Below are 12004 nucleotides of genomic sequence, written 5' to 3'. Positions count from 1 at the left end.
CCAAAAGAAAACTTTACTGCTATGCCCATTTCCCATCACTCAGCCAACTTTGTGTCAATGCTGCCACTGTTTCTTTCATTCCATGGGCTTCACCTTTGCTGACACGCCTGTTATGTGGGACTTCGTCAAATGCCTTGGAAGTCCATGTACACCACATCAACTGCATTACCCTCAGCAATCCTCTGTAAGCTCATCAAAAAACTAAAGCAAGTTAGTTAAACACTATTTTCCTTTGACAAATCCACACTGGCTTTCATTAATTAATCCACGTTTATTCAAGTGGCTTTATCCCAGATTATCACTTCTAAAAGCTTTTCCACCACCAACTTTAAACTGATGGTCAAGTTGCTGATTTTATTCTTAAAACTCTTCATTTAACAAGGATGTGACATTTTTCCAGTCCTCTGGCACCACCCCTGTATCTAAGGAGGTTTGGAAGATTATAGCCAGTGCCTCCACAATTTCCATCCTTACTTCCCTCAGGACTCTGGAATACATCCTGTACAGCCAGCCTTTCTAATACCCCCTCTTAATCAATTTTTAGTCCATCCAGCATCTCAACTAGCTTCAATTTCACTATGACTTTGGCTACATCAGTTTCCTTGGTAAAGACAAATGCAAAATACTCATTTAGTACCTCAGCCATACCCCTGCCCCTGGCGTAAATCCTCTTTTTGGTCCTTAATCGGCCCTACACTACTTTTACTATTTATATTCCTGTAAAAAACTTTTGGATATTCTTCTTGAGCTGGATTTAAAACAACTGCATTTATGAAGCTACTCAATGTGATCTGCTCTTCCATGACATCATGATGGGCAACATGGCAGTGCCATAATCGGAACCCTGGGGATATCCACAGTGGAGTCAAACAGGGTTGTGTTCTGACACCATGCAACACTCTTTGGCACATTCTTCTCTTTGCTGCTGGAATATGCCTTCAGGTCATCGACAGCGGGTGTATACTTTCATTCCAGAACTGACAGAAAGCTGATCAGCCGTGCTTGCCTGAGATCCAAGAAAAAAGGTATGCCAAGAGTTGCTCTACACTGGCGATGCTGCTGTTCCATACTGAGGAACACCTTCAGCAGCAAATTTGACAGATTCTCTCTCGCCTGTAAAGAGTTGGTTTGACCATCAGCATCAGGAAGATAAATGTCATGGTCCAGGATGTTGCCATAGCACCATCTATCAGTATTAACAATGCAATACTGAAGTTTGTAAATAGCTTCACATATCTAGGCTCCACAATCACCAGCAATCTGTCACTTGATGCTGAAATCAACACACACATTACAAAAGCTGCAGCTGTTATGTCCGAGCTGAGTGAGAGCATGAGGAATAACAGCAACCTGACTGAGAACACCAAACTGTGAGTCTATCAAGCCTGCATCCCCAGCACACTCCTCTACAGTGGACATCATACACTAGGCAGGAGAAAAGACTGAACAGTTTCCATCTTCGCTTTCTCAGATGTAACCTCAGCAGGACAAGGTCACGAACTCAGAGGTCCTGAAGTGTGCTAATGACATTAGCAAACACCCATTGCTAAGCCAATGATGGCTGAGCTGGCTTGGTCATGTTCATCGGATGGAAATTGGCCGTATACCTATAGGTCTTCTGTACAGGGAACTAGCCACCGAGTCATGAGCTCCTGGGCACTCGTAACTCTGCTACAAAGACATCTGCAGGTGGGACATGAAGATGGCAACATTGACATGGACACTGGAGACAGTCACTGAATGTTGTAACCACTGCAGGCTGACTGTTTGGAGGCGCATTGGAAGAAGTGAGCAGAGACCAAAAACTCAGCTGGCTGAGAAGAGGGCCCAGAGAAAACAGAGGCCAGCGAATCACACACCTTCCACTGTATTTCTCTGCAGCAAAAGTGGCAGAGACAGCCATGCCTCAGGGAAGCTCCCAAGTCAATGCTCAACACAGTTGGCCACCGTGCTGAAAATCATCATCTCATGAGACAGAAGGCTGCCGCTAATGTAGCTGAAAGGAAGATGATTTCTACAGGTGTGCACATTTGCTTTCAAAGAAATAATCAGCTCAATTCTAGATTTACAAAAAAAACAAAGAACATCCCCCTTCTGAATAAACATGGGACTATAAAATATTGCTGCACTGCATATCGATAAGAAACCCTAAACTTGTGACATCATTCCAAATCCTTAAGTTCTGTACAATATAGTATGTAGTAAGTGCTTATTCGCCCTTACGTCAGCAGCTAACTTTTTTTTAAGTTAGGCATCGTCACTCCAGTTATTTACCATCAGGATAAATAGTTTTGTAGTCTCCATGAACATGCAGCAATGAGGTTTGTGTGGAACTTTGCTTCATATGGAATTCCCATTTCATTACAGACCACTCTTCCTGCTGTGGTGCAGTAAAGTTGGGCCCTACTCTGCAAGCCTAGTCCAGTTATACAAAACTTGCTTCATTACACATTCCGATTATATGTTAAAAAGGGGAATGCAAACATAAAACGTTTGATGTGATCATCTTATGACACTTTAAAAAATGGAACCCATTTGATTCAAAAAGCTGGATGTTATGAAGAGAATTTTGAGTTTAAATGAGATGAGGCAAACCCAATTTCTTGTTCCAGATATTTGTCAGTTTCTTAAACGTAGTAATTACCCACAATCTTAGTGAAAACTCATTTGTCTCAACCTCTAGTCCTGTACTGAAGCATATGCTTACTGTGTACTTGGCTTTAAAACAGGTTACTTAAACCTCAGTTTGAACAAAGGCCACAAACAGCTCCATCTACATCCAGTCAAGCAGCCCTGTTGAGGCTAAAGGATTGACAAATTTTCCTACCTGGAACGCTTAAAGGTTTGGGACATTTCAGCGTCCCCCTTTTCCTGTTCCTTTCTCAAAGCAGCCTTAGGATTCTCCTTCCTTATCATGGTAATTGCCAGTTTTTCTCCTCCGATTCTAACTTTTTTTTTAATATTCATTCACAGGATGTGGGGTGTTGCTGGCAATGCTAACATGTATTGCCCATCCCCAGTTGCCCTTGCAAAGGTGGTCATGGGCTTGCCAGGCCAAACTGAGTAAAGGTGGTTCCTTCCCAAAAAGACATTAGTGAAGCAGGTGAGTTTCAATAATTGCATGGTCACCTTTACTGATACTAACTTTTAAGTCCAGTCTTTATTTAATTAAGGTAGGTAATTAGCCAAGGTCCACAAAAGACCATAGAGACGCACAAGGGGTTGAAGGGCACACTCCACGAGTTGGGGGCAAAGCAAGGAGGCCGGCCTCCACGAACCACCACAGCTGGTAAGGGGATTGAACCAACACCATTGGCACCACTCTCCATCACACTATCCATCTAGTCAACTGAACTGCCCGACACCTCCTATGCCGAATTTAAATTCCCCAGATGCTCTGATGGGACTTGAAACACATGTTATTGGATCCCTAGTCCAGGCTCCTGCATTACCTGTAAGAAAACCATTATGCTACCATTCCTGCAGTCTCAAAATGATGTTTATAAAGAACCTCTCTCATTGGCCATCGTGTACCTTTATGGCCATGATTAGAGCCTTGATTTTAACTCTGGGCAGGTGGATAATGGAACAGATTAAAAACTCAGGCAGTGTAGTTTAACTCCCAAACCTCATTATAATCTCAGGGGGATTTTCCAACCGAAGCATTCATTAGCAATGTGTGCCCTTATTTAACACATTTAACCAGAGAGACAGATCTGTCCAAACTCAAAGGGTTCAAAAACTGTGGAAACTTTTAAACATATCCTAATAAACAGAGACACAACTGGTTCTCTACTGAGACACCACTCTTGTATATGCTTCAAAAGGGTTAGGAGGGAGTGGCTTTTATTGACTGGATAGGATTGGTTAGTATTATAATTAAGGTTAATATCTCATAGAACAATTAAAATAAATCCTAACACTTTCTTCTGCTATCAATGACAGGACATTTTTATATTATTATGGCCTTGTACTATAGCGGTGTCCTATAAGTCACATGACTTGTTAATCATTTCTTCTATCTCACCTCATTGCGATTCCTGTTCGACCGTTGCTGTTGTATTGGGAGAGTCTCAACAGCCGAGTTACCATGGGAACCCAAGTGTACATCTTCATGCACTGACTGTGGAGACACTGTAACAGAAACTTTGCTTTTGTAAGTCTACTAAAATACAGCAAATCCTCACTTAATGTTGTTTCACTTGAACGTTGTTAGCAAAGTGGTGTCAGTATATCCATTTAAACGCTGCCAGTTTCACTTTGTCATTTGTCAGACTTCCTCTTCTGTGGTCTGTCCGGTCATATGACTTTTCCCACAGTGCTTCCACCCTCATCCCCTTCCTCCCACTCTTGCCCCTCCCCTTGCCGACCACCACCCCACCCCCCAGCTTTGCCAACTCCCACCCTCTGTTCTTACCCGAGTCCTCAGGGTCTGTTCTTCAGTGGCTCCTGACTTTGCTCCTGAACCCACACTAAGTCCTGGGCTCCAAGTAGTGGCAAAAGTTGGTCAGTGCAGGTAGTCAGGACTTCAGTTGCCAACTGCACTGACCAACCTCTGCCACTAGATAGAGCCTGGTCAATCTAAAAATACCACGTACTGAGGTGAGTAGTGCGAGATAAAAGCAAAAAACTGCAGATGCTGGAAATCCAAAACAAAAACAAAAATACCTGGAAAAACTCAGGAGGTCTGGCAGCATCTGCGGAGAGGAACACAGTTAACGTTTCGAGTCCGAATGACCCTTCAACAGAACTAAGTAAAAATAGAAGAGAGGTGAAATATAAGCTGGTTTTAGGGGGGGTGGGACAATCCACCTATCACAGGCCCTCTATCCAGCTCTACTTGTCCCAACTCCCCTTAAACCAGCTTATATTTCACCTCTTTTCTATTTTTACTTAGTTCTGTTGAAGGGTCATTCGGACTCGAAACGTTAACTGTATTCCTCTCCGCAGATGCTGCCAGACCTGCTGAGTTTTTCCAGGCATTTTTGTTTTTCTTTTGAGTAGTGCAATATTTTTTGAGAGATTTTAATTTGTATATTGTATTTCTTTCATACTTAGTGATGTATTTTATTTTGCAAGTTAGTTCAGCTATGAATGCACAGTGCTACATATGTATGATATAGTATTTCAACTCATATATTGATTTTTATCCCCCAGGCAAGCTTTAACATTAAGAGAATCATGAGTTCCCATAGGAATCAAAGTCACTTCACTTAAAGTCACGACTTCCACGTTTATGGAAACCGATTTTTGTTCACTGATACTGAAGTCAGGTCCCAGTCAGAATCCTGAGCTCTGCAAAGCTGCCCGCCTTCACAGTGCTCATCTTGCACCAGGTACAGTATAACTCCAGTCCAGTGTGTGAGAACAGATTTTTAAAAAATGCTCAGGTGGCATTTGGATTTCGTGAACAGTTCATAAACTAGACCTAGGCTGGGATTTTCTAGACCTGCCAGCAGCAGGCAGTGTCATCAGTGGGACAGGAACATTTGGAGAGAGGCCAAAAGTCAACTGACCAGAAAATCTCACCAAAACGTGTTTTGCTCAAATCATGAAATTGTGTACAATGTCACCTACTTTTTCCTAACAGTAAACAGCCTATAAAGTTTAATTTTGATAAACAAGATACCTTTGATGTTTTTTTTGCTGCACAGACTCTTGAACTAGCTTGCATTGTTTTGGAACCTTCAATATTGTGCACTTGACACTATTTGGTAACACAGCTAACCAGCATCTTCGGGAGATTTATTAATGGTACACACCATCATGAAAAGTACATCAGCACAATATGGAAAAAAAATTCCCAAAGCATCGGCAATAATAGTTTGCCACACAAGCTAAGAGTAATTGATGTGACATGCAAGTGTACTACAAGTCAGACTTTGGTCCTTAAACAGATTGGCTTCTCCTAGCGGGATAACTAACCCCGGAACAGCAAAATGAGCCCTTCTATTATATTGCTCATTGAGCAAACTTAATGGAGAAACATGGAGTGGGGGACATTGTGGGGGTGGTGGGGAAGGGGTGAGGTAGGAACTAGACACAGATTAGTGACTGCTTGTCATTTCTATGTTACAAGCAGGAACAAGAGAGAGAGAGAGAGAGAAAAAGTCAAGAGGGATACGTAGCATTTTAAAAGGTGATTTTTAAAAAAGGGAACGCTGACATTTGTAATCCAAGGAGAAAAATTCCAGCAAGCCACTCCCTGCTCTATGAGAAACATTAGCATTAAGGTGACATACTTCCAGTCTTTGTAGCTCAAGATTTTGAGCAGCAGTCTCAAGTCTGAACACCTATATTAGTATAGTGAGGAAAGCCTGTTTAGCATTGGGATAGGAATGCCAAATTCTGATGTTATTACAGCCAAATGTAAATTACATTTTCTTGTCACACTCTCGAGTGTGATTTCATGAGCTCAAACCTAACATTTTTCTTTAGAGCTGCTTTAGGGTGATTACATAACCCTACTAATAACAGATCAGTTAATGGGAAACTTACAGGGTTTCTAGATTTTATTTTTTTTGTGCACTAGGCTTTTTACATCCAATTTTCTCCCTCCGAGGGATTGACTTGTTGCCTGTGTACAGGTCTACAGGGACAATCACTCCCTTGTTATCTGCCCAAGGCACCATAATTTGAGAGAGGCTCGACGGTGAGTTCTGGAAGTTTCACATGGCTACTGATGAGAGAAAAAGAATGCGAGTGTGTGTTAGAAGTAGAAAGGAGGGACAGAAACAGAAAAAACATGGAAATTGAAACAGTGGAAGAGAGAGCAAGTGAAAACAAGGTAGAGAAGAAAACAAAAAAGACAAGGTAAAAAATGATAAAGAGGAAGGAAAAAAAAAATCACAGAATCACACAGTGCAGAAGAGGCCCTTTGGCCCATCGAGTCTGCACCGACATGTGAGAAACACCTGACCTACCTACCTAACCCCATTTACCAGCACTTGGCCCATAGCCTTCAATCACTTGAATCTAACCCTGTTCTTTTAAAGTAAAGTAAACAGCTTTCATTCGTGCAGTTAGGATGGTGAATGTATCACACTTGGGAGTGTGTTTAGTGGTGGTCGGTGGGGAGGGGGTCGGCTGTGGGGGAAAATGTGGAAGGAATTACTTTGCTTCCCTTACTCTTTTCCTGAAGGCACAAACTTGTACAATTGCAAAATAGCCTTCAGAGAGCTCAAAATGGCTATTCTCCTAAATGATAATTGGCATGGGATTAAACTTCATGGGCATCCAGCCACCAAAAATCCTCAGATGTCCGATGTGTGCGCACACTTTCCAGTGGAGGGCACTTGGTGGCAATCAGGAGTGGGAACCCTGGCCATTTTCCCCATCCCTAGCCCAGAAGCACCAAGGCCAATTCTCCCCTCGCTACTGCCCCACTGTTGGGGGTTTCTAATAGGAATAAGTTATTACTGCACACACCCCTCCCCTGCTGTTTCTATATTGGTATTCAGTGTTTTGGCTCCCAGCTTTACATTGACAAGTGAAATGAGTTTTCTTGGATGACAAAAACTATGTAATATATTTACTAAAATCAATATCTACCTTTTCCAGAATTAAAAGTGTGAGAAAATAGAAATAGTTTCAGTTGAAACTTCGATCCCTTCCCTTCACCCCACCCCACCCCCACTAGGGCTATCTGTACCTTGCTTGTCCTGTTTTCTACCCTTACTTAGCACATTCCTTAGATAATATCACCACCGTCAACACCTCTTTGTCCTTTTGTCTATGACATCTTTTGGCAATCTCCACCTATCACTGGCCCTCTATCCAGCTCTACCCCACCCCCCCTTAAAACAGCTTATATTTCACCTCTTTTCTATTTTTACTTAGTTTTGTTGGAGAGTCATACGGACTCGAAATGTTAACTGTGTTCCTCTCCGATGCTGCCAGACCTGCTGAGTTTTTCCAGGTATTTTCATTTTTGTTTTGGATTTCCAGCATCCGCAGTTTTTTGCTTTTATCTTAATGACGCCATTGTCCTTACATTGCTAACAATGGGGGAGCCATACTTGACAAGAGCTGGTTGGAGAATCAGGCTTAAGTGTTGGAACCGTATTAATCTGCTCCACATCCCCTTTAAGCGTTGCTACCCTCTGAAAGCATGGGATGATCCCTTAGATTCGGCTTACCCTCGCTCCTCTGTAAATATTCAGGCATCAAGGTCTCGGGAAGTGTGGCTGGCAATGAATAGCCATTCTTCCTGGCTACGACAAGGTGAAAGGCGGCACAGAACTCGAACAATGTCAAAGCTCCATCACAATCCACATCAGAGAGTTCCCTGCAGGCATAGACATAATGGCTGTTGACATCTAAACCCTTTATCTGTATCAGCAACATACAAATCCTCAGAGGACTTGAGTAAGATTCCAACGTTAAATCCAGAGAAACATTTGATTTCTTTGTAAACTGTTTCAAACAGAACCATGCTCCTTAACATTCAATATTGTTCTTATAGAATATAAGATATAGTTCAACTGTTTTACAATATACTGTATTGAAAAAAAAGTCTCAAAGATTTCTCCTCTGAAACGTGAAGAAGTTCAGCCATGCTCAGATATTATGGGAAGGCGCGGGGCAAAAAATACATTAGTTTGGAGTCAGTCAACCAAGCTGGTCCTGCAGATTAAACAGGAATGCAGTAGGCAGAGGCTCCTCTCCATTAGAAAAAGCAAGGTATCCAAGAGAAAAAAGGTAGACCTTTATTTTAATAAAGAAACCTTTATTTCTATACAGAAAGCAAGACAGCCCTAAGCCCTGAGGGTCATTGGAGAAACACCACAACTATTTTAACATACAATTCTCATTAGAGCAAAAACCCCTCCAGGTCTTATTCAATTAAAACAAGAAATTTCGTTAATAATTTCTGAAATAACGCTGAAGTAAAATGTTGACTCATTGAATTGGAAATGATAACTTTTGATTTCCAATGCACTGTCGTGTTAGTCTTACTTCCCCACTTTTTCTGCAAACGACTTTTTTTCTCTTTCAAGTATTTATCCCATTTCCCCTTTGAAAGCTACTACTGAAGGAGTACCCACAACCTTATCAGGCAGTGCCTTCCAAACTAAACTTCTCATTGCCATCAAAGACAGCAGTGGTACTAGAACATGGGGCATATCACTGTTATACCGCTTTTTTGGTCTGTAAAACAGCCAGCTACCTCAACACTATTTTCTATCTCTTAGCTAGTTTTGTATTTATGCTGTTTTGCTTCTTTAATCTCAATGGGCTTCAATTTTGCTGACAAACCCAATAGATGTTCTTGATAATTGTTGTACTTTCCATTCAAAGCCATTCAAGATAATCTCAATTTTCCAAATCATACTGTCCCAAAAAAGGGAGAATTTGGCTCTGAAATATAACTAAACATAGAAAAAGTCATAAAATTAATAAGTGAAGATGAAAGAAAGCAGATACAATCTTATAAATAACCTAATATCCGATATTTTATCTGTGTTCATCACAATCTGTTTTATCTGCTTTTTCTTTCAAGCGATCCAACTTTGAAGCAACTTTTTGAATTCAGATTGTATAACTCATTTCATATGTCTGGAGTTCACTACGGCTGAACAGGGGAGAGACCAGCTCCAGTTCACATAAAAATATGATGTTGCACCCACATGTCTACACTGATCTGGAAAATAGTGCGCGCTACAGGACAGATTACCATGTAGGCTATAGAGAAAAAAAGTTCAGAAAAATTCCTCATCACTTATGTTTTTTACCCCCACCCCTCATGCATCTTACATTCATCACCACGAAGCACTTGGCTGTCAAAGGATCCACTCTCGGCACCACTATCTGAATGAGGTACTTTCACCATGAGCTGCATGCGAAGTAAATCAATCTGCACTTGGTTCCAACCCGATTTAATAATCTCTCTGTACCTGGTAAATCAACATGATTTAACTTTAACCTCAAGAGTATCCCTATTTAAACAGTGTGGCTTTAGCACTTCCTAAACCAATCAGATGCCTATTTTAGGGAATTTTATGCTATGGGCCTACGTTTGTTAAGAAGTGTGTTGAGCTGGCCAAATCATTTCATGCAATAGCTTTAGGGTCAACAGGGAAATCTTCATGCCATTAATGCAGGTTAGCGCACAAGTCTCAGAAGACTCGTGCTTTACAAAGCGAGTCAAGTTTTTGCAACAGAGGACAAGTAATCATTTAATAGTAATTCTTTCTGGACTATGGGTAATGCTGGCCAGGCCACATTTATCTTCACCTCCAGAGATGCCCCAAGACAACGGTGGTGGGGTTACTTCTTGAACCAGTGCAGTTCTGCTGGTGCTTCTGCAATCGTGCCAGTTAGATTTGCACTCAGGTGATAATGAATGAAAGACAGGTGGGTGTTCAAGTCGGGATCATGTGCGCCATAGAGGGGAATGTGGAGGTAATGGTGTTCCAACAACATGGCTGCTTTTCTCCTCCTCAGTCTAGAGGCTGCTGGACATGGAGATGCTGCCAAAAATGAACTTGGCGAGTTGCTGCAGTTTATCCTGTGCATCATACATACTGTTAATATAGACAGTAGAGCGGGTGGATAGCAAGTCCAATGGCAATGGCATCAATCAAACAATCCTGTTCTCTGACAGAACAACATTGATATTATTTCAAAAGTAATCCATTATTTATGAAAGCACTTTGGGTTGTTCAGAGACCATAATGAGTCACAACAATCCGTCAGGTGTGACTCAATAGGTAACACTCACCTCAAGAGTCAGACAGTTGTGTGTTCGAGTCGCACTCCAGGGTCGGAATCTTCTGATCGGCGTGCAGAGGCGGGCCCCGCACGCCGACGCGTAAAACAACGTGCGGTGACATCAGGTGTGTATCCCGACGTCACCGCACGTCATTCCGATCTTCAGTTCGGCAGGCGCGCACTGGAGTCGGCTACGCGCCCACCGAACTGTCAAAGGCCTGTTGAGGCCGTTAATAATCTAATTGAACTAATTCTCAGGGCTGCCCGTCCAACCTTAAGGTTGGCGGGGGGGGCAGGCGAAGAGCCCAGGCGGCCTTCACATTTTTCATGGAACCTCATCCACGGGCGGGATGAGGTTTCATGAAGGGTTTATTAATTCAATAAAATGTCTCAACAAAATTCATAAACATATCCCAGCTCACGTGACAATGTCACATGAGGGGACATGTCTGAATAATTTTATATATTCTTTCTTTCAATTTTTGAGAATGAAACGTGCCTCAGGGAGATTTCTGCGCTCCTTCACGCGCATGGACGAAAGAGCGCAGGCTCTGAATCTCCCACCCCTCCCTCACCACCCCCCGCCCCCCCCCCGGCCGCACAGATAGTGCTGAGCGTTTTTGGGTGCGGGTCACACTGGGTGGGCCTTATTTGACCCCCCCCACGTTAAATGGCAGCGTGCAGCCGATCGCGGGCGGTGATCGGCTCCACGCCCGCCCGACAGGAAGAAAATTCTCCCCCAGCTGTTAGAGCATAAAATCTAGGCTAACACTCCAGTGCAGTCCTGTACTATCAGGGGTCTTTCATGTGAGACGATAAACAGAGGCCCTGTCTGGCCTCTCCAGTGGACATAAGAGGTCGCACAGTGGTAATCAAACAAGAGCAGTTTCCTGGCCAATATTTATCCCTTAACCAACACTACTAAAACAGGTTCGCTGGTCATTATCACTTTGCTGTTTGTGAGAGCTTGCTGTGCACAAATTGGCTACTGCATTTTCTACATTACAACAGTGTCTACACTTCAAAAATACTTCATTAGCTGTAAAGTACTTTGGGGCTCCTTGAGAATGTGGAAGGCACTACGGAAATGCAAGTTATTTTTTTTTTTACTTATGCACTAAGCTCAGTTCTTCATCCTTGGATTCAGCGTTTCTAATTGAAGGAAACCTGGGACACAGAACAGGGACCAGCATGTGCCCTCATTCATGAAACTGCTCATTGCTGTGAAAGCATGGATATCTTAATGACAGGAATCGTTTATTTTAAAAACGGTAGGGCTCTTTAGCTGCTG

The 12004-nt window shown here is 42.5% G+C and overlaps 1 protein-coding gene across 4 annotated transcripts in view; it reads right to left on the bottom strand.

Annotated features, from left to right (window-relative positions):
- The window catches only part of reps2 (RALBP1 associated Eps domain containing 2), a 216450-nt gene that overhangs the window by 79006 nt on the left and 125440 nt on the right, over nt 1-12004 (bottom strand). For all 4 annotated transcript variants that reach the window (XM_078559376.1, XM_078559375.1, XM_078559377.1 and 1 more), the window contains 2 exons: nt 8139-8287; nt 4028-4134 (listed from right to left, as the gene is read on the bottom strand). In XM_078559376.1, coding sequence (XP_078415502.1) covers nt 4028-4134; nt 8139-8287 — 256 coding nt within the window. The remainder of the gene's footprint in view (nt 1-4027; nt 4135-8138; nt 8288-12004) is intronic.

The sequence above is a fragment of the Cetorhinus maximus genome, chromosome 16 (assembly GCF_964194155.1).
Source record: "Cetorhinus maximus chromosome 16, sCetMax3.hap1.1, whole genome shotgun sequence".
Lineage (NCBI taxonomy): Eukaryota > Metazoa > Chordata > Chondrichthyes > Lamniformes > Cetorhinidae > Cetorhinus > Cetorhinus maximus.
The sequence above is the reverse complement of the archived record's forward strand: the minus strand, read 5'-3'. Positions and strand labels throughout refer to the sequence as shown.